The sequence below is a fragment of the Manis pentadactyla genome, chromosome 9 (genome assembly GCF_030020395.1).
Source record: "Manis pentadactyla isolate mManPen7 chromosome 9, mManPen7.hap1, whole genome shotgun sequence".
In the NCBI taxonomy this organism is placed as follows: Eukaryota; Metazoa; Chordata; class Mammalia; order Pholidota; family Manidae; genus Manis; species Manis pentadactyla.
The window spans coordinates 74,905,202-74,931,742 of NC_080027.1; the positions used below are offsets into that span (position 1 = coordinate 74,905,202).

The following is a 26,541-nucleotide window of genomic DNA, read 5'->3' on the forward strand; positions in this document are numbered from 1 at the left end:
TGAAACAACCCCCTGCACAAAGAATTTCAGGGAAGCCTTTCCTACCCATCCCCTGCACCCTGGAGGGCTGAGCCCTCCATGCGGATGGGCTGGGCTCTGAGCTTCAGCCCTTTCAGGGTTAAACAGTAACTTTTCTACTGCTTGTGGTTGAGCAAATGCTGGCGAGGAACCAGCCCAGCCTTGAGCAAACAGGAGCCCGGGGCCAGGCCCCCTCTCCCCACCTCTGGGGACCTGGTGGTTTTCTCTTGCCTTAAAGTTCCCCATCTCATTTCTTAGCTTAGGGAAATTGCTCTGGAAAGCTCATGGGAAAAGGACCAGTTACTCTGAAAAGGAGAGGGGGGTTTCACTTGAGTTGGTTTTCCTTCTCTGAGAATGAGAATCACAGAGATTTCTGGAAGGGAACTTAAGAATCAACTTAGTCACCTTCTTTAAATTTTTTCATGGGGAAACTGAGGCCCAGGTTGTTGCTGGTTTGGGTTATCCAAAGGTGTATGATTCTTCTCATACACCTGCCATGCACTTGAGCCCTACTTTGTACCAAGTGCTTCAGGTATAGAAGCTCATTTAATCACTAACCAACGCACACGGTAGATGGGGATCTGCAGTTTTCCAATGAGGAAACTGGGGTTTAGCAAGGCTAATGACTTGTCTGAGTTAGTACTAACCTTACCTGGTAAGTGGTAGAGCTTGGAATCAATCGCAGCTCTTTCTGGCTTAAAAACTCACATGTATGTGGTGACCCCTCCCACCCCATAGAACCCAGATCTGTCACTCTGGCTCTGTTACAGTGTTTATCATTCCCATGCTGTCTTTCCTTCTCTACCTTCTTCTTAGGCTGCATTCAGGCCTAATTATTTGTCCAACAGCCTTGATGATAATGTTAATAATCATCATAAATGATCCTGCTTAGCCTAGTTCAACCCTTAATCTCTGCTCTAGCCCCAGTCCCTAGAACAGTACCCAGCCCCTCGTAGGGCTAATCAGTATCTGTTGAATGAATGCTTGAATGAATTTTTATGCCTTTTCCAGACCACTCTGCTTCCCTCTCAAGCCCTACATAGAACCAGAGGAGCAGGAGCTGAGTTGGAGGGCAGGGCTCTGTGGGCTGGAACTGCTCTGGTTGGGCAGTTTCCATCCTGGGGCACTGGTCACACCTGAGGATGCAAGATATTCCCCCAAACAGGTGGAAAAATTTCCGTGGCTGCTGCTATAAAGCTAGCCTGCTCTCCTCACCACTCCCCTCTCTCCTTCTAAACATTTTAGAAAGAGCAAGTTACCTTTATAGGCTGTGGGGAATGCTCAGTCATCTTCTGGAAACAGGTTGCTCTTCTTTTGAATGATTGAGCACACTTCTAGAGTGCCTGGCTCGAGGGTAAGAGAAAACTGTAGATGCTGGATGATGGAGGTGAATATTTCTAAAGTGTAAGATTTTCACATTGTTTAAAAAATCCCAACAGGCCCACGGAAGAAAGGTTCTTCTCCTGGTCCTTCACAGAGAAAATGTGCCCTCAGACTGAGAAAGTTACCTTCAGGTCAGCTTTGTAGCCAGAGGTATTCTCCAGGGCTCTACAGGGAGAGGGAAAGCTGGTCAGAATTTTCCCCAGGAAGGAAGGGATGGGGCAGTGTGTTGTCGGAGAAACCAACTGATCCCTGATATTCTCATGAAGCTGAATACTTGAGGAACTCTAGGTAAAACATGACTGAGGTCCTCTGGGACCAGCCCTTCCCCTGGCAGATACGTGTGCTGAGGAGACTTCTGGCTGCTGGGCACGGGGCTGCTCAGGTGTGCTGGGACCTCCGAATTTCTGACTTCAGGTCAGAGCTCCTGCACAGGTGCCTGGTCCGCACTGCTACCAGCTTGGATTTCATTGATTGCAATTCCACTTTAAACAAGATCTCTTTGGCATTTTCACTTTGGTTAAAAAAAAAAAAAGCCTTTGGCTGCTGGCCAGACTCGCCCTGTAAGCAGGTATTGCATTTTCCTCCTGTTTCATTCCTGATCAGAGATTATTCATTTATGAATGGGTGGCTGTAAAAACTTGCCTCATGCATATGAAAGTTGAGCCTGGAAATTTTTAATTGCCAGTGAGTTTTGCTTTTACTGAAAGGGCTGTGGTAACATGCTTTGGAGGCAATAGATGGAAGGACAAATTTTTTTTTTTTTCCTTCCTAAATTAACTCTATGATCTGTACCCTCAAATGACGTTTGTCCAAGAGGCGCTGACTGACTGAACAGGCTGTTGATCCCCTTACAGATCATGATTCTGGAAGGAAGTGGTGTAATGAATCTCAACCCCAACAGCAACCTCCTCCACCAGCAGCCAGCCTGGACAGACAGCTACCCCACGTGCAACGGTAAGGGGGCCGGTGGGTGCCAGTGCCGCTCTTCACGGGGTTTCTTTCTTTGCTTTATTAGGCTTCATGTCCCAACCTAATGTCTGAAAAATGCAGGTTTTATTTGGCAGGGGCTGTGGGGACCAGAGAAACTCTTTATGCTGGAGGTCCCCACAGATCCCCGGGGCTCCAAACAGAAACTCACTTGAGATATTCTATTGTTTTCTCCCAATTTTCAAGACCTTGGGTTGGTAGCCTGGCAGAGAGGGTGGCAGAAGAGATGCCCAAAGGGAAGGCTACCCGTTGAAGCTTTTAGCAGTGTTTGGCTGGGATATCCAGCTGGAATAGAAGACAAAGGAGTGTGTGTACATGTGTGTGTTGTGCGGAGGCATGCAAGTTAAGGGGGAGAGGGTTATAGCAGTTTACTCTTTCTATTTCATCTTCCAGTGATCTCCCTTTGTAAGGGGAGGGGAGATTTGTTAGGAGACCATGAGTCCTCCTTTAGTGCCTTAATCTAGAACTGATTGATTAGTAGAGGGAGGGTCTGGTAGGGGGGCTTACAGAGGGTTTGGTGATCAAGCCCACAGCCAACTGTAGAAGCTGAACTAAATAAAGTGGTTGCTGAGTTAGCCCCCCACCACACTGTGAAGGCATTCAATTTAGGCAGATTTCTGTGCATCACAGTGCAGTGAGTTTAAGGAACTCGGGCCCTTCTCCCATCCCTTACCTGTTGCTAATTTCCTTGCCAGAGACTCGGCTGCTCTTGCTTTCCTTGAATGGAAATAGCCTGCTGGTGAGCAGAGTCAGGGAAGCAGAGTGTGAGGATAAGGGAAGGGTCATCTTCAGTAAGCAGCCTGCCCCCGTGCAGCAGCACCTCTTTCGATTTGGAACCCCAGCCACACATGGTCATAGAGTGATCAGGTGACCTTGAGCACCTGCCCCACCAGATTGCTCCCCCTTTTGGGCACTAACATTTTTTGTTGCAGATCTTAGATTCCTTGTGGGAATCTCAAAGGAGAACTCCAAACAGGGCAAAAAGGTTCTTCAGGCTGGCAAGTCCCCAGACCCCTGGGCCCTCTATTAAAGCAGTGGACCCCATCTGCTTTGGAGAAAGCTGGGGCAATGTATGAACAGGGACTAGAAGTTAGGTGCCACTTTTACTTCTTAACTTCCAGAGGACCCAAAAAAGGGCTACCTCCCAGTCATGACTGATGAGGTGGGGGAGGCCAGCTGAATGACAGAGAAGAGCTGAACTCACAGAATTTTCAGTGTTTCTCCTGAAACTCCAGGAATCTGTTGAGTCTGCTGGCTAATAAGGAGAATCCCCCAGTTAACTTCAGACAAAGTTCTCTGGTCTCCCAAGTTCTGACAGGACACAATATCAGGAACTGTCCTTGAATCTAGATCATGTGAAGTTGAGAAAAGAAATTGTTCCAGGTCTATTATTCTGTTGTTGAGAGTTGCTTTTTCTTTGTAAACCCAGAGCTGCACTGTCACAGCAGCATAATTCTTAAAGTTCTTTGACAAATATAAATATATAAAATATATATATGTATGTATATATATATATATATATAAAAATAATTAAAGATTGAAGACTCAGGGATACACAAAAAATATATCTCATCCTTAAACAGTTATTTTTGTGAGACACCATCGAATTGGAGGGAAATGGAGACATCCCATCTAAGATTTGTGTGTGTGTGTATTTAGGGATATTTCTATGCAATTAAATTTTTGGACTAGATTTTTCCCATCCTTGTTCCCACTGACTTCCCATTCAGAGTGCAAGCTGAGGGTTTAGGCTGATTCGTCTGGCCATGAGGTATGAGAAGTAAAGCATATAGTGTGAGTGGCAGGTGTTACCCATGGCAGACACCTTTGTGCCCAAATCAGTTAGACCTACTGCTCTTAGTGCTTCTGAGGTCTCTAAGTAGTGGGTGGATTCTGAGGGGGTGAGCAAAAGTGGAATTGGGCTGGAAGCATTCCTGCCTCAGCTCTCGTCCAGGGGTGCTGAGGGCTAGGCTATGGCCATTAGGGGAATCAAACCTTTTGGAGCTCTTTAGCTCCTTGTCACTCAAACTGTATCCACAAACCAGTATCATCATCATCATGTGGAAGCTTGTTAGGAATGCAGAAACGCAGGTCTCACCCCAGTTCTATAGAATCAGATTCTACCTTTGAACAACATTCTCTGGTGATTCATAATTACATTACAGTTAGAGAAGTATTGATCTAGCACGATCTTGAAGAAAAAGTTAGGGACAATTTTCTTGCATTGTATTTTCCTCTACTGGTCCATCCTTGAGTTTGTGGGGAATATTCGCTTGTGTCATGTTCAGTTGGAGCTCCCCTGCTTTGGCTTGGTGGGCTGCAGCAGTGTCTTCCCCTTGTCCCTGCCTCTCACCTTTCCTGAAAGAGAGCTCCTTCCCTTGACCTCTGTTTTCAAGGGAACTGGAAGATCTCTCAGCTCTGTTGCATTTTTGCCATCCCCCCAGGACTTTGGGCTGACATCGTGCTGTTCTCTTAAGTGAACGTGAGAGAGTCACATACAGGGATGGCAAGGCCAGCTTAGGCTCAGCAGTATTTATTGGCTTGAATAAGCTTCACTTAGACACTGGTATTTGATTTAGCCATCTTGTGAATGCACCCCACAATTCTTTCAGATTCCTACATTTTATTTTCTTTGGCCACAAATTCCACTAAAGAAATACAGAGGAAGCACCTATTATGGCAAAGTCGCGGAGGTGGTTTTTAACAGAAGAAACAAAGATCAGTAAGACAGAGTTTATGACTTTGAGCGCACAATTTACAAAGTACTTAAGAGACCCTCAATGAAAAGCAGAACAAGACAAAAGCTATTAGGAGAAATACAAGTGTGTCTCCTGGAAGTTCAGGGGAGAGCAAGTCTTCACAGTAGGTTGTGGGGATTGGTGATGGCCTTACAGGGTGGTCAAAGTCTGCAAGCTGGGTAAGAATCCAACAGGGAGTGATTGGCAGAATGTACACTGGGCTAAAAGAACAGCATAGGAAAAAAGGCAGACGTCATAGGTCACTTGAAGAATAGTGAAGAGCCTCAGTGCCTGGCTTAGCAGTTTTGTACCTAATTTCAGTGGATAATGGGGAATGAGTGAAGATAACTGAATAGGGAAGTGACCTTATAGTACAGCTATAATAACCAGTGTAGGGCAGGGGCACATCAGTACAGTTGACAGACGGATGATCTGGATCCCTATGGGAAGAAGCAAAGTTACCACAGGGAAAAGAACCTTACTCTAAGGTCTCATTGTTCATTGAAAATGGTCTGAAATTTGAGTATGTATGTGTCTAGGTGCTTGTGAAAGAGGGAAAGAATGGGGAAGAGAGAAGAAAGGAGAAGAGAGGAAGAGAACTATGTGGGTGTGGACAATAAGCTTGGCTGATGAAACTGTAGCAATGTTTTAGTTTCATGGTACTTTGCAGGAGGTGAGGAACAAGCTTTTGACCTCATAGCATTTCAGCTCTGTGTCCTGGTCTAGCACCCAGGGGTAAGTTCTATGCTAGGGAGGTTATGAAGATGCATAGAGGTTATGTGATTGGCCCCACCACAAGTGGGGACAGAATCACCTTTTCTCAGAGCCTCCTGCCCAGAGCCTGTCTCATGCTCCAACCCACACACTGGCGCCCACAGACTGTGCCTGTGCTCCCCATGATATGTGGCAACCAGCAGTACATCCCCACATCTGAGATTAGTATGCCCAGGACCAAGCATGGGTCACTCACAGGACCACCTCCTGTTTTGCAGTTTCCAGCGGGTTTTTTGGAGGCCAGTGGCATGAAATCCATCCTCAGTACTGGACCAAGTACCAGGTATGGGAGTGGCTCCAGCATCTCCTGGACACCAACCAGCTGGATGCAAGCTGCATCCCTTTCCAGGAGTTCGATATCAATGGCGAGCACCTCTGCAGCATGAGTTTGCAAGAGTTCACCCGGGCGGCGGGGACGGCGGGGCAGCTCCTCTTCAACAACTTGCAGCATCTCAAGTGGAACGGTGACTACCTCTCTCCCTCCCCACTAGGAGCCTGCTGGGAGGAGTGCAGACTCACAGCAGCAGGGTTCCTTGTCAGGGACATCAAACGATGGTCTCACCTCCAAATACTGGTTGCCGAGGTAGGGAGGGAGAAGGAAGGTGAGAGAAGATAAGCAAAGCCTCAGGGACGAGGTGTGTCTAATCCATAAAAACCCAGTGTAATTTCATTCTCGTCTATGGTTGATTTTCAAGGAGACAAGGTCTAGCAAGGGATCCACAGAATACTTGCTACTCTCAGGAAAACTTTTCTTCTTTCCCTTTCAAACAGGGCTCAGTAATTTAATTCCCAATCACTTGTTTGTTAAGATTATCATGGCTATTTTTTTTTTTTTTTTTTTTACTTCTAAACCTAGGTTCTTAAAATGGCCCCTAAGGCTGGTAAGAAGGTAATACAAAATTAGGTCTATGTTTGTGTTTTGGGAAGGGAGGAGGCTCACAATCTTTCAGCAGATTCTTAAAAGGTCTAAAACTCAAAAAAAAATAAGATTTAGGACTAATGATCTGGACATATGAGGGATGTTTCTGCAGTGATTTCTGGAACTGATGCTGCTCTAGGGCCTCAGACATGTCTCTTGAGGCCTCACCTGGAACACAGGCAGGCTACCACTCCAAATGCTGTCCATTGGTGATAGCTGATTCACACATGCACACATTTTATACTGGCTTGTAAGGCACGGCAGGGTAGACAACTCATCTTGGTGTGTCTTTGACCCTGGCATAAGGTTCTCCTGGTAATGCCCATAAAAAATGATCATTTGAAAAGCAGTGATATTGAAGAATAGTGAGCTGGCCTGTCCACATGAGAACGGGCATGTCTGTCTCAGCAGAACCTGTGTTTGGGCAGGTAGCAAGGGCTTTGGGCAGCATGAGTTCCAGGGCTGTGAACCAGATTCAGACCCTGCCAGCTGCCATCAGCACCGAGGAGGACCCGGAGTCTGGCTGTGGAGCCTGCCGCTGTGGCGGCCATTCAGGATGAGCTCCTAAAGCCGGGCACTCCCTTCTGTCCACCTCACAAAGAAGGTTGCTCATTTTTCTTTTACTAGAACCAAACCAAACAAGGCTCTATAAATAGCCCCCAGGAATCTTCAGAAAGAGCCTATTTACTTGAAGAATTGAAAATATTCACCTCCCCACCTCCAATTAAATCCTCTTCTTTAAAGTTTTGCCCTGATTAAAGCCTGAGGCAGAGAGGCCTGGGAGGTGCTCCGGCCCTCTTGGACCTTCGTGGCTTGTTTGGCCCCATGCCCCACTGCATGCTGCTGGTGCCTCTGAGAGCCTAATGACCAGATCTCTCACCTTTGTTTCATTGTTTGCTTTTTTGTAGATGTTCTATGAACTTACATTTATTGAGTGTTTACTTATACTAGACACTCCAGTTGGATTGACTCATTTAATGACCTTATGAGAAAATAAATATTGTATCCATTTTACAGATGGGAAAACTGAAGATGAGAGAGTTAAGTTAAAGTCATTTATAATCTCTGAGATAATATTTATGCTTTGAGATATTTATAGTCTGGCTGGGGAAGAAAAACACCCTAGTCTCATTCAGATGTACAGATGTGCTTATGTGTATGATACTTCTAGAGAAGTGTTGCAAGGATAAACAAAGGAAGATCAATGCATTTATTCGGGCATACCTGATAGATCAGATCCAATCAAAATTCTGATTCAATTTAAGACCAAAGAAGAACCAAGCTAGTTAAATTAAAATGGTTTTCCCTGTATTTTTGTTGTCATTTCATATCATATCTCAGTATTGGAAAGCACCTTAGAGGCCATCTAATGACTTTATCTAGTTTAATCCTTTTTTACACATTTACAGATGAGGAAGCCAAGACCCAGAAAGGTGAAGCGCCGTGCAGCTCTTAGTGGAAAAACTGGTCTTCTGAATTCTGAGGTTCTAGTTCCTCCATACTAGATGTCTTCCCTGTGCAAGGCCAAGTAGTTCCATCTGATGAGGGGGCCCCAGCTACTGCTTCTCTGGGTCAAGGACTCCAGGCTTGAGTTTGTAGCTGCTGAGAGGGAAGCCTCCTCCCATAAGCAAACAAAGGTGAACAGGCAGTGGGACTGGCAGAAGCTCTTCCAAGACACCAGCTCTGTCCCTGTTTCAGCATCAGGTTTTGGCTCCCTGTGGGCCCACTCTGATTGTCCCAATCTGTCCTTCACAGGCCAGTGCAGCAGTGACCTGTTCCAGTCCACACACAATGTCATTGTCAAGACAGAACAAACAGGTGAGTAGTAACAGATGAAGGGAACCAGCCTGGTAGGAAAGGCCCTGGGAAGACAATGGGGAGGGAGTACAAGAGGGAGTGTGGGAGCAGGATGGATCCGTGTTTTGGCAGGAAACCCAGGGACACTTCTTTCCCGGTTGTGTCCACTGGGCCACCCCTCCACGAGCCTCATTCCTTGCCAACTATTTCTGATGTCTTGACTGATGGCGAGCCTAATTGTGTCCACACTCTTTGCTGCTCACTGCTGGTCAGGGCATCACCCAGGCTCCATCCAGTTAAGGAGCCAGGAAGAGTGCAGTCTAAGTGGGCCTCTCTCTCACACCAAGAGAGTCAGGGGATTGGACATGGCCCAGGTAGGAGAAGTAAGAGGAGAAGACAAGGGTCAGTGTCTCCTTTCCCCTTTGGTGGGAGCGTGTTTCACAAAATGGAGGAAGATACGGGCTTGCTATCAAGTTACTATAGTTTCTGGGGGGCCTAGGAGCTTCTATAAGAGTGTCCAAAGGCAGCAGCAGGACCCAATTCCTGCCTTATGTGCACTTTTAGCAGACACTGTTCTGGGCTCTGAGTAGGGTCTGCAGCCTCATGGCATCTACGTTCAATTCTGTTCTCATCCCCTGCCTAGTTACCCATCCTTCATCTGTCCCAAATCTCTGTCTTGGGGACCTTCTATGATTTAGTTGGGCTTGCAGGGGACAGTAACTGCCTCAAGATATTGTGCCCCAGGGCCTGGCAACAATCAGAGCTCCTGACATACTGATCTTTGGCCTATGACCTCTCAGTCTAGGGAGAGCTATGTGAGTCCCCCAAAGTCCACTGTCCATGAAAACACCGTGTAGCTGCCACCACTCCGGGGTCACTCCCCATGTCCACTGCAGCGAGAAGAGCCACAGGCCTCCCTGAGGGTTGCGTGCTAGTCTCCAAGGACAGAATTTGACCTCGGGTGATTTGTGAGTCACTAGGCACCAAAATTGGCCCCATGCAATTATTTACTCTTTTATAAGGGATCTAGTTGACTATTATTAAACAAAAAACAATAGCTGCTAAGCATGTTAATTAGGTTTCCCTAGCTTTGCCCTTCCCCCCACAGAGACCTGGGGTTGGGTTATACGGATGGTCTGTTTTAGGTTCTGACTGGTGTAGAGGCTCACACAGGACTTGGCCAAGAGGATGGTGCCCTATCCCCTGTGACCTGACAGAGAACCAGGAGCCAGAATGGTATTGGAGAGGTCCCAGACAAATCAATATTTCCTCCTAGACTATCCAGACATTCTTGTGTTGCCAGTTCAGAAAAGCTGAGCCGAAGGGTGGAGAAGAAGGTCCACCCTGGAAGGGAGGGAGAAGAGGCTCATAGAGAGACCAACACCCCCAAATCTTTTTGGTTCAGTTTGTTTTCAGAGACAACAACAGGTGTATGAGGTGACCCAACAAGGAGAGAGGGTGTAACCCCAAGAGATTGGGCTTGGGGTGCCCAAACACGTAGCTATTAGTTAAAATACCAGCTAAATCCCTATGTCGTAAACGGGAGGACTTAGCCAGTGAGTCAGGTTTTATACCATTTATGCTATAAAAACAAAATGAAACTCAGTCATAGTTTACCACTCTGGCTCTGAAATTCAGAACCTGGGCAGGAGGAGAGCCGAGGGCAGCCTAGATCTGTGAAGGGGGAAAGCAGGAAGTCCTGGAAGGGACAGATGAGAACTCCTGCCAGGTCTTACGGCTCTTGGCCAGCCAGGAAAGAAAATGCTTCTGTTGGAGACCAGCCCAGACATGGGGTTGTATAGGAGTTGGGTGTCATTTTGGGTAGGTGGAGGGGAGTTTCCTTTGAATCTGAAATCTGAAGAGTCAATTAGAGTGAGACGTGCTTACCCAGCACACACTGAAGAGAGAGACAGAGAGAGAGAGACAGACTGGGTACTCTTTCCTTTTCCGAGATGGGGCAATGGGGCCCTATTCTTTAAAGTTTTTTGTGTGATTTGGAAACACTTTCCTCTCCTTCTCCTCAGTTTTGTTCTGGGAATTATATGTCACCCCTTAAGCTAATTGGAGAAATCCTGAAAGAAGGAGGCTCTCCCCTAACCTGAGGAGAGACTCTAGATTTCAGAAATGAAGACACTGTGATAAGACTGACCAGACTTTTTCTGAAAGAAACATAATTAATTTTCCTAGGAAAATTTCACTAGGAACACGTATTGATTAATCATGAATTTATTTGTCCCTAACAATGATTTTTTTCTAATATAAAAGTATTTTGGTGATTTTGTAGTAGAATGCAAGACAATGCCAGGCTCCTGAACCCACCCCCTGCCATGAGCAGCCTGGGAAAATTTCCAGGAAGCCAAAGCATTGGCTTAGGACAAGATCTCACTGTTGCAACTTCCCTAAAAAGGCAACAAGTATAGAACACATGGATAGCACCATAGCACAGGCCACTTCCCCCAGGACCCTGGAAGAAAACTGAGGTGACATTATTAGACAGTAATATGGGGCTGAAGCAGAATCGTACCCCTTCTTTCAGAGGACCATCCCCAAGTTCCATGTCTCATGGGTGAACAGTGACTTAGAAAAAGCAAATGCTTCACCAGGGGAAACTGATTGTTGACTGTTCTCATTTTTTGTCCTTTGTAGACCCTTCCATCATGAACACCTGGAAAGAAGAAAACTATTTATATGATACCAACTATGGTGGCACAGTAGGTAACTAACTCCCTAACACTTGAGGCCCTTTTACATTCTTATTCTGTTTTGTTTTTTTTAATAGCCACAGGGTTATACTGTAAGGAGGGGTTTCTTAATGTCCTTTACCTTTTAATTGCCACAGATTTGCTGGACAGCAAGACTTTCTGCCGGGCCCAGATCTCTATGACAGCAACTGGTCACCTTCCCGTTGGTAAGCAGTCCTGACATTTGAGGCTGAGTATGCCTCGTGCAAGTGCTTACTGAAAATTAATGAGCATTACCCAGATCCCATGTTTTCACTTTGCTGGTGCCTTTCTCACTAAAAGACTAGGGAAGGATTAGAGTTACTATTTATAAAAGGTCTGCTTTTAAGCCAGTATTTGTACATTGAAAATGACCAGCAATGATGCTTCTAGGGAAAGTGTTGTTCTCCTGTGAAACCAAGTCACTCTCTCTTCAACAAAAACTTGCTCTTGGGAGATTATCTGATAAAATTATTCACACTTGGGTATACTTATGGGGGAAGAAGGCTGTATTTGATTTTCAACATATGTTATATTTGGTGTTAGAGAAAGAATGTCTCACAGTGGCATCCAGAGCTCAGTGAAACTGTGGTGATTGTCTCTGGGTAGAAGGGTAGTAACTGGAAATTTCTAGAACCCTGAGAATCATAGGACAGTTTTTAAGTCTGACCCTGATGGCTCATCAGGACTCTCTAATTAGTCAGACTGCCTATACTTCATGAATTCTGTTCACATCTGATGTATTTGGTTAAGAATAGATGCAACTGGGAGCCATCCATGACTGGCAATCAAGGTGGCACTTAGTGAGAGGGCTGATCTGTTGGGATTCTGGGAGAGGGGTTAGCAAACTATATTTCCCCTCCCCTTACAAATGGGACACTGGCATGTACTGTTAGGAATGAACTCACAGGGAGGTGAATAGAGGGTTTCATGTTGTCCCTTGATCTGGGTGTGAACTTGTCGATCTGTTTGGGTCTATAAAATGGGGCTTAGACCTATCACTAGTGAATTGCTCTTTTCCTGGAATTGAGTTTGGAACAACTTCAAAACTCGGATTTAAATGAGTGTTTGTGAAAGAAAGCATGGAATGAAACAACAACCCCTCCTCATTTTTTTTTTTTTTTTTTTTTTTTGCTTTTGTTAAGTGTGTTTTTGAGAACTGAAATAATGAAAGCTTTGGTTTGAGGTTTTGTTCGGATCAAGCCCCTTGAATGAGACAGGGCTGGGAGCCAGTGTAAATGCTTCTGTAATTGAGGTTAAGAGAGGAGGCTGATTCATTTCTCTACTTCTCCCTCCTTCCAGCAGCCCATCGCATTATGTGTCACTCTAAGTATTTGTTGAAATTAGGAAACAGATCAAACACTGGAAAGCTTCTGCAGTGAATTTCCCATTCTGGGGGAACTGAGCCAATCAGGGCCAAATTTCTGTGGCAATCGTTGCCACCCAGTCAAGACCAAGGGTTTTAGAACTGAGGAAACCATTCTGGTCGCCCTCTGACTTCCTCTCACACTTTCTAAGGTGCCACCTCTGATGTCCTTCCAGTTAGGTCTTTGGCTTATGGCAAAAGATTCCAACTGAGAATAAAGTTGAACCAACCACTTCCCAAGCCTCAGGGGTGTTAGGTCTTGAGGTACCTGGGAAATCCATTAAAGCCATCATCACAGCTCTGCTGCCCTCACAGACTGCCTTTCTTCTGTAACCTGACTTACCTTCTAGTATCTCAGAATCAGTGCAGCCAATTTCTGTTTCACATTTGTAGTAACAGGGAATGCACTATCTCCTGAGCTTGCCCATTCTATTTTTGAATAATCCTTCTTAAATGGGCTTTACAAAAGTGCTTTCCTTGACCCTCCCTTGATCCTTGATTCCTCATGTTCCTCATTCCTATTCTACAATTATAGCACTGGTTGGAAAGTGAGATAAGCAATCCAGGGCCTCTGTCAGAATTATCCCTTGAAGAATCAATTCAGTGTCTGGGGTTGGAATAACAGCCCTCCAGTGGGATAGTTAATTACAGCCTTGTATGGGCCAATTCCTTTCAAGATAGTTTGGTTTCTACTGGATAGAACCAGAAACCTACCCCCCCACTCCTTTAATCCCCAGAAGACCTTTGTCATTTGTCTGAGTCTGTAGATTTCAAGCTCCCATTAACTTGAGAGCAGTTAAATGTCTTTCTATGTTTTAATGCAAGTTACAAGCCGAGCTAAGGCGAGGCCCAACATAAACTGATGCCCTCTATGATAAACGTAGGTGGGGAAGCGGGCTTTGTTTTGATTTCTCTGTCATCTGTCCATTTCATAAAATGCTGCCACCAGTGTTCCTGATCTGCCCGATAGTCCTCGAGCCAATCACGCCAACTCAGGCTTGATGTGTTTATTCACTGACTTGTTGAGCCTAAAGCTAGGGTGGCACGGTCTATTATAACACTGACATTTGTATATCCCGTAAAGAAATGGCTCACAGCTGAATCATATGCAAATGCTTCTAATCTTCGCTTCTTGAGAAGCAGCTTAGCTGAAGTCATGTTCTAGAACTTGCATCAGAACCCTGTGGCTTGGTGCTACCCCTGCCTGGGCTGGACCTTGGCCTGAAGTGCCTGGGAGCAGATGGAGAGAAAGCCAAGCTGGACAACTTCCCCAGAGCAAGCCATTATTTTATAAGAATGAATCACTTAACCATATGGCAAACTTCAAAGGTTTTGGTTTTTATTTGGGGGAGAGGAGAAGGCATAGGGGGAGAGGCCATCATATTAAAATGAAGTTTCAGATCAAAAGACTGTGGTGTTAGGCCCAGTAATTCTGCAGCTGTTTCTGCACCCTGGGAAATGGGGAGATGCTGGAAGAATTGGAATTTTCTTTTGCCTTTGGCTGCATAATTCTCCATGTGGTGACAGAAACATTTTTATTTGGGGATTTTTTTTTTTTAATCTTTCCTAATCTGGCTGGAGGTCTAGCCTGGGTAAATGACTGACATTGCAAGAAAATTCTCTCATAGTCTATCTGGTCTGGCGTTTTTAAATCTAGAGTCCATGGACTCGTCAGTGAGCCACAAACTCCTGAAATTGTTTATAGATTCATGTGCATACACATGTGTGCATTCTTCTGGAGAGAGGGCCCAAGGTTTCCATCTTAGTCACAACGGTACCTTAATCCCAAAGTGACTGATTCTGCATCAGCTTGGAAACCCTCAACAATGACTGAGGCCAATAAGCTGAGAGACATTTGGGTCTTTCTAAGTTCAACTCTGGCTCTGAAATAATAGCCCTGCATCTCTCCTGGATGCCATTTGAAAATGAGCTTTGCTTGTGGCCTGCTGGGTAAATGCCACTCTTTGTCTGCAGAACAACACAGCCCTGTCAGAGTGATGTATCACTTGGAAACCGGGGTGGGTGCCAGACCTGTCGCAATATTGTCACATCCTGATGGGGTGTTGCAACCTCGCCCTGAAACCTGCGGAGAGGGAGAGTAAAGTCTCTTTACATTTCCTGTGAATTTGTCCTTCCAGGTTTCAGAGAACCCCAAGTCAGGTGCAGGTCCTCCTGCTGACAAGGGTAAGGGAGAAATTCTTCATCAGAGTACATGATTTCTCTTACAGCCAGATCTTACTAAATCCCTCACCTCCATCCACCATGGCTTTCAAAGAAACTGCTGGGAGGGCTCGGTTATGACAAGCTGGGTGATCAGATAAGTGAATGTGTCCATGCATGCTGAAAAATATGGAATCATCAGATTGGAATTGCTTATTCCCACTGACTAGAGCATTATAGAACTGATTCTTGGTAGAGAAGACTTCTGTGAAATCTGTTATGTGCCATCATCTTTGGAAATGGCATAGATTAGTGGTTGTGAGTAAAGCTTTTGGTTCAAACTCTGTTTACATCCCTGCTCTGCTTTCAGGCTGTGTGACTTTAGACAAGTCATTTGATTTCTCTGTGTCTCAGCTCTTCTGTAGTTGTGAACCATCCATCATAATAGCACCTACCATCTAGGGTTGTTGTGTGAGTTAAATAAGGTGATTGTATAAAGTGTGTAGCATAGCACCTCATATGCAGTAAGTGCTCAATAAACAGTAGCTATTCTTCTTGACCATTTTGATTAGGATTAATGGTTATCCAAAAGTTTTTGTATAATAGACCACTCTTGACAATCAGATGAGTGCTAGGGACCCTCCCCTCTTATGGCAGTTTCAGTCTGAAATGCTCTTGAATGCTGCACCATCCGTGGGTCCGTGGCCCTAGGTCAGGAAGCCCTGATGGAATGCGCACAGAAGAGATGGGTTTTACTGGCCCAGCTTCTTAACAGGGTTGGCCTGCATTTAGAGACTACTCTGTTTTAAAATTGGCAGAGTTTTGATTATGGGAATTTTTGGTAAGGTCTGCCGTGGTTCTCCCAGTGTTGGAAGTGCACGCTGACGCATACACACACACACTGCTAGATCATTTAGGTTTCTTTTAAGTTTTATTTCACAGATCTGCCTCTGTCATCTCCTCCGGTGGCAGTCACAGGGTCCATCATGAGTCATTTGTTAAGCGGATCTGTGTTTCCATAGTCCACGGTGGCCCTCTGTACTAAGCTCAGATCAGTCAATGGCCCCTTTGTCAGGCTGATTAAAATGTAACTTTGCATGCCAAAAAAAGGCACTCCTCTGACTTAAAAGCCATTTTTCTTTTTTATAAATGTTTACATTTTTTTGTATTATATAAAACAAAACAGAACAAAACAAAAAAAAAACCCAAATCTTTCAATGACCTAAGTCCTTCAATGCCTTCCCATCTCTCTCAGAATAAAAGCTAAAATCCAAAAAAAGAAAAAAAAGATCCCCAACAGCCTTAATGATATGAGCCTCATATCCTACCTACCCTCTGCCCCTTACTCACCACCACACTGGCTTCCTTCTGTTGTGTGGACATACAAACCACACACTAACCTCGGGGCCTTTGTACCTTACCATTCTCATTCACAGAAGGCTTTTCCACAAGCTCTCTGCATCACGGTGTCCTTCACATTCTTCTGGTCCCCTTATCAGAGGGGTCTACTGTGACCACTACCTTTTAGTAAATTGTAAATTATTTCCATCTCCTTATTTCTACCCCCATTTCTTACCCTGCAATGTCTTTCTCTATAATCCTTTCATCTCTGTTTTGTTTGGGTCATATACCACATAGATGAGCAGTGCCAGGCATGTAGTAGCTGCTCAATAAATATTATTGAGTGGATGAATGAATGAAAAGGATGATTGCAGGAGACAGGTAAATTAAGCAGCTCTCCCTTTTCCCTTTAGCAGAGTCACCTGAGGTGAAAAAGGAACAAGATCACCCTGCCAAGTCCCATACCAAGAAGCACAGTAAGTTGATGGGCTTTCAGACAGCCCTTAGCCCTTCCCTTCAAGTTGGGCATAACTGAAGGCCACTTATTTTAGACAAATATTGCCTCTGCCTGCTGCCTCTGTTTCTTCACTGCAGACTGGGTAGGGTGAGAAAATAGAGGCAGTACTTGCTGGCAAAGTAACCTCTTCTGCACTTAGATCTCCAAGTGGAGACCGACTGGATACTTCTTTCTTGGGCTGTTGTATGTGTTCTTAAATGGAGAGAGCAAATGAACAAGAACTTCCTGTAGACACGGGCTCAGCAATTTCCCTTCCTCCAGAGAAAAGGGTGGAAGAAGAGGAAGATGGGAAGAAACAACCGAGATGCACTACATTTTTCTCTTGCTGAATGTTGGCTTTCTACCTTCGTGAAGGTGTTGATCCAAGAAATGACAGTTTATTCTTAAGACTCAACAGCGTTGTTTGGAAGTTGTATTTACCTCAGTGATAAAAACAAGTGACAATATATGAAATAGCAGAGACATGGAGTTGGTGGGAGCATAAAAAGAAATCAAGATGGTATAATCTAGAAACTATAGGGAATTGGACATCTTTACTATTTTCTACTTCAGATCATCCCACAGAACTGAATTAACACAACCTGCCAAACTGGGGGTGTGGGTATGGTATTGTGTTACAAGTCTAGTGGGGATAAAATCAAATTTGGTTGCTAATCTCATTAAAGTAGATGCTTCATTTTCAAACTGGACCCTCAACCCTGCAAGACCCTGCCCCAGTGTATTCTAGGAGTTAAAATTCTAGAGTCCTAGTGATGTGTATTTGGCAGAAGCATAGTTACTGGGTGGGGGTGATTTACTTGATTGAGGTGATAAATAAAAGTGGCTGAAATGTGCACTCTTGGGAAGTAACAAGTTGAAATAAATCCCAAGCAATCTGTCAACAGTGATTAGAAGAAACTTCCCTGGCATAGTAGGTCTAAGATCTGTCAGTCCTGGCTTTGCCACGAGTTAGCTGTGTGACTTGGCCAAGTCACTTAAATTCTCTGTGTCTGTTTCGTGATTTGTAGACTAAAAAATTGTGCCAGTTCATTCTCAAATGCCTTTTTTTTCATATCCACTATTTGTGATTCTGTAATCTGGCTTTGCTGGCAGGTAGCAGAGAATTCAGTCTCTCCTATTGATAGAAGGTGTTCCAACCCCGTGCTGCTTCTTTCTGTTCTTTGCGATGACTTCATCCATTAATAAATTCCTTTTTTTTTTTTACTTCTCCTCAGATCCTCGAGGGACACACTTATGGGAATTCATCCGAGACATCCTTCTGAACCCAGACAAGAACCCAGGGTTAATCAAGTGGGAAGACCGTTCAGAGGGCATCTTCAGGTTCTTGAAATCAGAGGCTGTGGCTCAGCTGTGGGGGAAAAAGAAAAACAATAGTAGCATGACCTACGAGAAGCTCAGCCGAGCGATGAGGTGAGGGGCTGCCAGTCCCTGGCATGGCAAGGCCACAGGACTAGCTGTTTCTCTGGCATCTTAGTCTGACAGCCCCTTACGCCATGTCCTCTGTTACAGGTATTACTACAAGAGAGAAATTCTGGAACGTGTGGATGGACGAAGACTGGTATATAAATTTGGGAAGAATGCACGTGGATGGAGAGAAAATGAAAATTGAAGCTGTTGACGCTTTGACCACAAACTAAAACATGCCCCCAAATGATTAAATATCAAGAACTCCTGGACGTAAATATTTCAAAGACTACTTTCCTGTGATATTTATGTACCATGATGGGGGAAATAATCTACTTCTAACCGGAAGAAAGAACACTACAGTTGATAAAATTATTTTGTTACTTTGAAGTATGTCCTATGTGGGGAACAAACGTACACAGTTTTCTGTGAAATATGATGCTGTATGTGGTTGTGATTTGTTTTTCCTCTATTGTGAAGTTCTTTTCTGCTGCAAGGGCAGGGTTTGTAGCCTGGTGCTTCTTGCTGAGAGAAAGAAAAAAATAAGAGGGCATTAAATGTTTTTATATGCAAAATGATTTAGAAAAAGGTGATGTGTCCTCTGCATATAAGCAACCGCATGGCCTCCTCAAGAGAGATGAGCATGGTTGCTAGGAGGAACTCAGGATCTCAGATTGACGGGATGAACCAGAGGATGCTGGGAAGTTTAGCCTGACCTTAAGAACCAGTGAGTGGAGAATGAAGACTTCCAAAATCCAGGTGGACTGTAATCACTGCATTATCTCCTGACTTGCAATGTTTAAATCAGCAAGAAGAATGATGGTGGGGGGTTTTATACAAATTCAGGAATGATTTACCTGATGCCAAGGCTATCTTTCCCCCTCCCCCTCAGATGACTGGTAACAAAAATTCAATTTCCTCCTCTGCTCACTTCCAGTTATTTATGAGAGTGTACAGCCTTGGTTATTTTTATGCCAATTGCTTAAAAATAAATGGGAAACAGGAAGTGGTGATGAGTTTGCTCTTGTATTTCTATAATCCATAGTTTCTCAATTAGCACAATGCACATTTTTGGCTGAGTAGTTCTTTGTTGTGCATTATTTGGCTGCTGTGTACACTGTAGGATGTTCATCAGTAGCCATGACCTCTACTGACTAGACGCAGATAGCATGCCCATCCCCCAGGTTGTGACGAACAAAAATGTCTCCAGACATTGCTAAATGTCCCCTCAGGGGCAACGTTGCTTTTAATGGAGAACCACTGATGTACCCAGTCAAGATGAAGATGGCATTTTAGTCTCAGAACAAAAAGATGTATGAAGTCTTTTAGTCCGTAGCATGAAGCAAAACCAAGACATCAAAGCAATCTATTTTTAATTTTTAAAATGATAGGAACAATGGGTTGAAATAGCTAGAGGGATTTCTTTCCAGAATCCCAGATGACAGGCAACATTAGATAAATCAAACATAGTAATGTAGTGAGAACTGCAACAGGAGACATTTTCACTGGTATTACAAAGCAGAGTAAAAATGACTTTGCAGAAGGAAATATGGAGAGAAGAGTGCGTGTGTGTGTTGAGAAAGGCAGGGAGAGAGAGAGAGAAGGACAGCGTTCTAGGGAAAAGCTTTGCTGATGTTACTTTTTATAATCTTTTCTTTTTTGGATAATCTTTCATCCCAAAAGTGAATGGTACATTGTCTAGATTTGCAATCTTTTTTTTTTTTTTTAAAGAAAGAAAAGGAAGGAAGGGTGGAAGAGAACAACAGAAAGCTCAGCTCAGGAGCTGTTGTCAGAAAGGAATTGGAGACTTCTTCAATGATGAGCCTGTCCTGGGGTACCTGGAGACTTATTGGGTTCTGCAATCTGGGAGGAACATGAACCTGTAGACACTTTGAGAATGGGTTTGAACCTCCAGATTCCTTTTGCAGCTTTTCTTTTTGGCTCGCTGTATCCTTGGCTTTCTCTTCCTCCTGCCTCTCTATCTTGAGCAATAAAATGGGAATGAGGACATGTTATTAGATAAATCATTAAGATTTAGTAATGAGTAAAGTGCTCCTCAGTAAGAAGGAGCACTCTTCATCAATTAATGGAGGACCTACCAGGATCTTACCCAGTGGAGGTGAGTGAGTCATACTCAAAGGTTGCAAAGTCTTTGTAATGTATTCAGGAGACTGGAAGTAGGAAGAGTTAAGACTTTTCCTAATTTTAATGAGATACATTAGGGATGGTGACCTTGTAGCACCAGCTTAGTGAGATGACCTTCTGAAGGTACAACCAAGTCCATTTTTATTTCTGCCTGGCTTGGTCACCTCCACAAAGGTGTTATTTAGTGTTGTCAAGTCACAGTTTCTGGTGAAACTAAGAGAAATAACAATGAGCAGCACAGATCTGAGATGTCCTTGCATCAAAGGCACACCTTTTCCAAGTAAGGCTATAGAATGGTGAGGTCATCCCAGCACTTGACTACACTTTACACAGAACAAATTAAACATCCAGATATTTGAACTGGTGTCAATGCTTGAATGTTTGTGTGTCTGAATTGTGTAAAGTTATTAGGGATATCTGCTAATTCTCACTCTGCTGTTCTTTCCCTGGCTTTGCCTCTTCATCATCTTAAGGGGGCTAAATCCTTCTCTAACTTCACTGTTCCCCAAATCTGTTTCTCACATTCCTCCAAATTGCCCTTGGCTCTCTCTTCACCTTCTCCAATGAAGAGCAATCCCTGCTGCGTAGTGAGTCTGGGGAGTACCAAATGGAACAGTTCTGTGGATAATTAGCAGATGGTGTTATTTGTTGAAAGTGACAGTTTCTTAACAACTGGTTCCTGCTTAAATAGGCTGGAGTATTAAGTTCTTAGCATCTCTCTCTGTTGTATTGGCTTGAGTTTGATGTATTTTCTATGTGCTCTTCATGACTTGGAGAACTCAAAATAATTAATCCATACCAACTTGGTGTGTGAGCAGAATATTTCCCACCACAGTGTTGTGTGGGAAAGCAAAATCCCAGAGAAAGTCAGCAGCAGGTGAAGCCCCCTTCCTCTGGGGACTCACAACTTCTTACTTGAGATACATGTTTGTCCTGGGTGTACACATGATCACTACACTGGTCCCCTTGACTGCTCCATACACTAAAGGCTTGGGCTGTTATCATTATTTTCATGGGAACCTGAGGCAAAAAATGGTTTGCTAAGATTTTATCAGACTCAAGTCAACCAAGGCTCCTAGATACTTGACTTGATGAAACTTAAGCAAGGCCCTTGTTCCCAGAGATATACCTACAGATTCCTGAACTTGACTTCTGAGCAGGGAAGACCTAGGTAATGAGATTGCCTTTGAACACACTGGTTCTTCCTCAAAGTTCTTGCCTCACTAGACTGTAAGCTCTATGAGGGCAGGGACTGTATCTCATCAATATTGTTTTCCCAGTAGCTAGCATGAGATAGGTCCTTTATGAATATTTGCTGAGTGGGTGAATAAATGTCTTCTGGAAGACTCCTTGGATCAAGAGGCCATATCCATAATCGGGATGTGAATCATTTCTTCACTGGAATAAGAGCACAGTGGTCAAACTGTCAAGGACATATTACTGATTAGATGAACATCTTACTGTGACACTCTCCTTTGCCTTCCTACCTGCGCTGAGATGAAACCAAAACAGGTTGCTTGGTTCCACAAGTCAACATACATGGAATGAGAATTTTGTTGCCTTATTAGGAGCTGTGAGACTTATCTGGTACAAGAAGCCAGTAATGACCTGTTTTAACCAATGAAGATTATAAATGTGTTTATATGATGTAAATTTCTATTTAAGTGTAAAAGAGGTCTAAGTTTTAGAGTGTTCGGTTTGGTATCTGTATTTTTTTCTTTTTGAAAAATACTGAGGGATCTTTTCATAAGGCTAGTCATACATGTTAGATTTTAGTTCTGCAAGTGTGTTGTGTTTCAAATGTATAAAATACAGGAAAAGCTAAAGTAGTAAGAGGGAAAGGCAATTATACCAGTCTTCAATAGTTAAAAAAGCATTTGTTGAGTACATACTACGTGTACGGCATGGAACCATATGTGTAAGGAGCTTATCTGATTATATGGTGTTTATTAGATACTCCATATGAACCCACTAGATGGATACCTACTGTGTGAAAGAAAGATCAGCATAGCAATCACAACATCCGAGCTGAGTTATCCTCAGGATGGTTCTCAGGATTTCAGTTCTGGAGTAAGAGATAGAGCACTTACTAAGAACCTGTTGAGACTGTGCCTTATGAACCACTTAAATGCATGTCTTCACAAATTTAGCTTAATTGGGATTAATCTTGTAGTAGCTATTTGCATGATTTCTGCTTTTCTTCCCATTTGGCTTCTGGACTGACAAGTTGTGGGAAACAACCCTACTGTCACTGTTTTTGAAAAAATCAGAAATCTTGCCCTTTAAACTATGTTAAATCCAAACTAAGTATTTCTGTTTTAGAAAGATTATATTTTTTCAAATATGTTTTTTTTGTTTGTTTGATGGGTCCCAGGAAACACTAATAAAAACCACAGAGACCAGCCTGCAACTGTGTTTCATGCTTCAACTAGTCATTCAAAACTGGGCTTAGAGGAAAGTCACTTAGTCTATAGCACAAAACATGAACAGTTCCTGCATATATGTACTCAATAAGCATTTATTGAGCATATACTCTGTGCCAGGCACTGTCCTAGGCACTGAGATATGTTGGAGAATGGAAGAGGCAAAAACTCTGCTCTCATGAAGTTAATTTTTTACAGGATGAAAACAGACAAAACATCAACCAATAGATAAATAAAACATAGCATATCAGATACGTAGTAAAGAAATGTAGAGCAAAAAAGGAGGAGTGAAGAAGGCTGGAGTATGTAAGAGTTTACTGCAAACTTAGGCAGAGTTCAGAAGGAACCACTTCATTAAAGACCTGAAGAATGTAAGGGAAGGAGCCATGCAGGTAACTGGGGGATGATGCCTTACTGGAGGGACTGGCAAGTGCAAAGAGCCTAAGGTTCCTGACATGTCTAAGGAACAGCAAGGAAGTCTGTTTGCCAGAGTAGAATAAGCAATAGCAGGACATTATGTAAGAGAGGCACAGACAGGCTAGATCATATGTACCTGGGGACCAATATGAAGGCTATAGTTTTTCTTTTGAGTGAAATGGGGAACCACAAAGGAGTGACATGCTCCCACTTATGGTTTACAAGAACCCTCCTGGCTGTTGTGTTGAGAATGAATTCCAGAGAGGCACTCAATGCTGAGTGTACATTAGTGAAGGATACACAAAGGAAGGTAGAAAAGAACACTCCTGCAAACAGGTTTCCAGTATAATACTTAAAAATATTTCAAGGCAGTTAAGTGAGCTCTACCAGTTCATAACATATTTCTCTTGGGGCTCAGAAAGTCTCGGTCATTCAGTCACTTAACCTCATAAATATCAATATAGTAACAGCTGACCATCTGGGGAAGATCCACCTGGTCCCAGGAACAGTGACATGCTCTTTATATTCATTATTACATTTAATCCTCATTCAAGCCTCAGACATACAGATACTATCTCCAATTTTCAAATGAAGGAAGTGAAGGTTGGCAAGGTTAAATGACTTTCTCAAGGTTATACAGCTTGTAATAAGTGGTAGATTTGGTATTATTCACCCATATTTCCCTTTTCCCCAAGTTCCTAATATTAACTCTAATATTTCTCTAGTTTGTTGAGGTGCTAATATTATATCCCTTCCCCCCCACACACACTTTCATGGTGAAAAGTATTGGAGTAATACTGAGTTAAACAATGTTTTGCAGAATTATTTACTGTAGGACTTTTCAGAGCCTTTATTATGATGATGTGAATCTGTGAGAGGGAAAAATTGCTCCTAATTTGTCAAACTTATTTGACAATGGATCTTTTTCATCAAAGAAGACTTCATGAAACCTGCACCCTTTAGACACTTGGGGAAATGATGACTTTTAGATTAGAGATTTTTAAATCAGAGATTACATCTCTGATTTAGAAGAAATAGTATTTTCTTGTTCTGGCCGAATTAGTATGCTGATATTTATGCACATCAACTTTGCCCAATTTTGAATATATTCCACTTTTTCTTTCATTGAGAAGAAATTCCCTCACTGCCCTAGGCATTATTTATTTGCATTGATGCATTGCTCAGTAATCACAAAGAAATTGCAAAGTGGCTCCTTTTAGAAACTAACTCTTTAGAACTATTTGTCCAAAACTAGAGGCGCTAGCAATTTAAGTTGAATTTAATTAAAATTATATAAATTAAAAAATTAGTTCTTTGGTTGCACTCTCCACATTCCAAGTGGTGAATAGCCACAGATGGCTAGTGTTGGCTGTATTGCACAATGCGGATAGAGAATATTTCCATAATCAAAGAAAGTTCTTTTGGACAGAACTGCTCTAGTATCTGACTGGGAGGATGGGGTAAGGGTGGAAGGGACAGTGAGCAAAACTAAAACTACCAACAGTGAAATAAGATCCTGTGAGCCTTAGAAACCAAAGGTGACCCTGAATTGTAGAGAACAACACAAATAAAGATCCAAAGCAAGTATTTCTGTGTTCGCTGGAATGGTGACAGTCTCTGCAAGTGCAAACAAGTTTGATGCTGTCAGTGGAGACTTAGGGTGGGAAGATTTGATTATTCTTATCTCTAAGCCCCCAAATACCCTATAGTCATTAATATGAAAGTCCAAGGATGTGGCTTTCTGGTTGGGAATATTGGCATTGAGGGGAGGTCACTGAAATGGAAAGGGAAACAAAAGGTCCCAAAATAAGAATGGCTGGCACTGCCCATTAGCTGCTACAAATGGCACGCATATTGTTTTGTTCCTTTTTTTCAAGACCAGTGTTTTGAATAAGTAGTTGACCCGTAGGCTTTCTATTTCCTTATAAGTCAATTCTCTTACATTAACTTATGATCTAGCCTCTGTTCACACCAAGTCACTGAAAATGCCCTATTGAAGGTCATAGTCAAACTTTCCTGCCTCAGAGATTTTGCTTTAGAAACTGTTCCCTCTCCCTAAAATGCTCTTCTGACCTTCATGGAGCTAGCTTCTTCTTGTCTCAATTCAAGAAGTTGCCTCTCTCTAATCACACCAACTTAGTGGCTCATCCTCCTCCCCCATCACTTACAATGTATTGTCCTCATTTTGTTTTCTTCTTAGAACTTACACTACCAGAAATTATGTTCTTACTTTATTGATTTACTTATATAGTATTTATTTTCTCTGTAGCATGTAAGCTCCAGGAGATCAGGGACCTAGCTCTATGTGAGCTAGAATATGCCTAACATGTGTCCCCGACTCCATAAATAATTGTTAAATAAATGAAGGATCTTTCTTTTGACTTCCTAATTTATGATGATTGGTGACCTTCCTCTCTACTTTTGGAAAAGATCTATTCCCTTTTTTCCCCACAACAGTTTTTCTTATTCTGTTTTCCTGAGTGCTGATTGTTTAGTCCTACTCTTCCCATTCTTTTAACTGTACTTTAAAGATTAGACCCTCAGCCTTTTTTTCTTCTCTTTTTACATTCTTTCTCTCCTACACTTACTTCTTTTCTTAGCCTCCTGAAAGCTTAGCTCAGAGACTTCATAATGATGTTGGGGAAAAGAACAGGCAGTTTGTTTCTGGTTCTGGATTTAACTTTAACTGACTGGACACTGTGGAGATGTCACTTAATTTGTTCATTCCTTAGTTTCTTCATCTTTTAAGTGAGGATACATACCAACTTCCCAGTGGTGCTGTGGGAATTAAGTGGACACACTCCAATGTTTGAACATTCTATCACTTATGGAGGGTTTATACATGAAAGCACTGTGCTAATAACTTTGCTTTTATTTATTTTTTTCTTTTAATCCTCACTTTAACCCCTATGAGACAGGTTCTACTGTGGTTTCCATTTGACATATGAGGACAAGAGATTCAGAGGAGTGCCTGAGATTACCCTGCTGGAATGTGGCAGAACTGAACCTCTGCTTGGCTGAGTACAGAGTTGAGGTCTTAATCATGATACTCTCTTTTCTCTCTTGGAAAATGCTATGAAATGAGTTAAGCACATATCCTAAATTTGTGACAACTCAATGAGAGGTATTTAGAGTGTCTAGTTAGGGAACACAATGACAGCTGGCTGACATGGGGGTCTTTAAGCCATTTTGCCCTGTGTTAGAGTCATACCTGATCATCCCTAGCCAGGGAGGAACTAAGATTCAAAGGAGAGTTGGTGTCTGGTCTGTCCAAAAATTAGAGCCCCAGAGATGCTTAGAATTGGAAGATCGTTTGATGCAAGTTCCTGTCATAAGAGTACAGAGTGCTTAATGAACAAACCCAAGGTCTTAGCTAGGAGGAGAAGGCAGTTTTGCAGTTTATGAATTCTTTCACTCAAGTGTGAGCATTGC

The 26,541-nt window shown here is 43.1% G+C and overlaps 1 protein-coding gene across 4 annotated transcripts in view; it reads left to right on the forward strand.

Moving 5' to 3' along the window:
• Positions 1 to 22,673, forward strand: part of EHF (ETS homologous factor) — a 41,321-nt gene extending 18,648 nt beyond the window's left edge. For 2 of the 4 annotated variants that reach the window (XM_036891705.2, XM_036891706.2), the window contains exons 2-9: positions 2,256 to 2,355; positions 6,119 to 6,364; positions 8,575 to 8,637; positions 11,263 to 11,331; positions 11,456 to 11,524; positions 16,617 to 16,679; positions 17,935 to 18,130; positions 18,230 to 22,673. In XM_036891705.2, the coding sequence (XP_036747600.1) occupies positions 2,259 to 2,355; positions 6,119 to 6,364; positions 8,575 to 8,637; positions 11,263 to 11,331; positions 11,456 to 11,524; positions 16,617 to 16,679; positions 17,935 to 18,130; positions 18,230 to 18,329 (903 nt within the window). In that variant the 5' untranslated portion in view covers positions 2,256 to 2,258 and the 3' untranslated portion in view covers positions 18,330 to 22,673. The remainder of the gene's footprint in view (positions 1 to 2,255; positions 2,356 to 6,118; positions 6,365 to 8,574; positions 8,638 to 11,262; positions 11,332 to 11,455; positions 11,525 to 16,616; positions 16,680 to 17,934; positions 18,131 to 18,229) is intronic. The other 2 variants (XM_036891707.2, XM_036891708.2) reach the window with 2 other exon arrangements.
• The last annotated feature ends 3,868 nt before the right edge of the window (positions 22,674 to 26,541 follow it).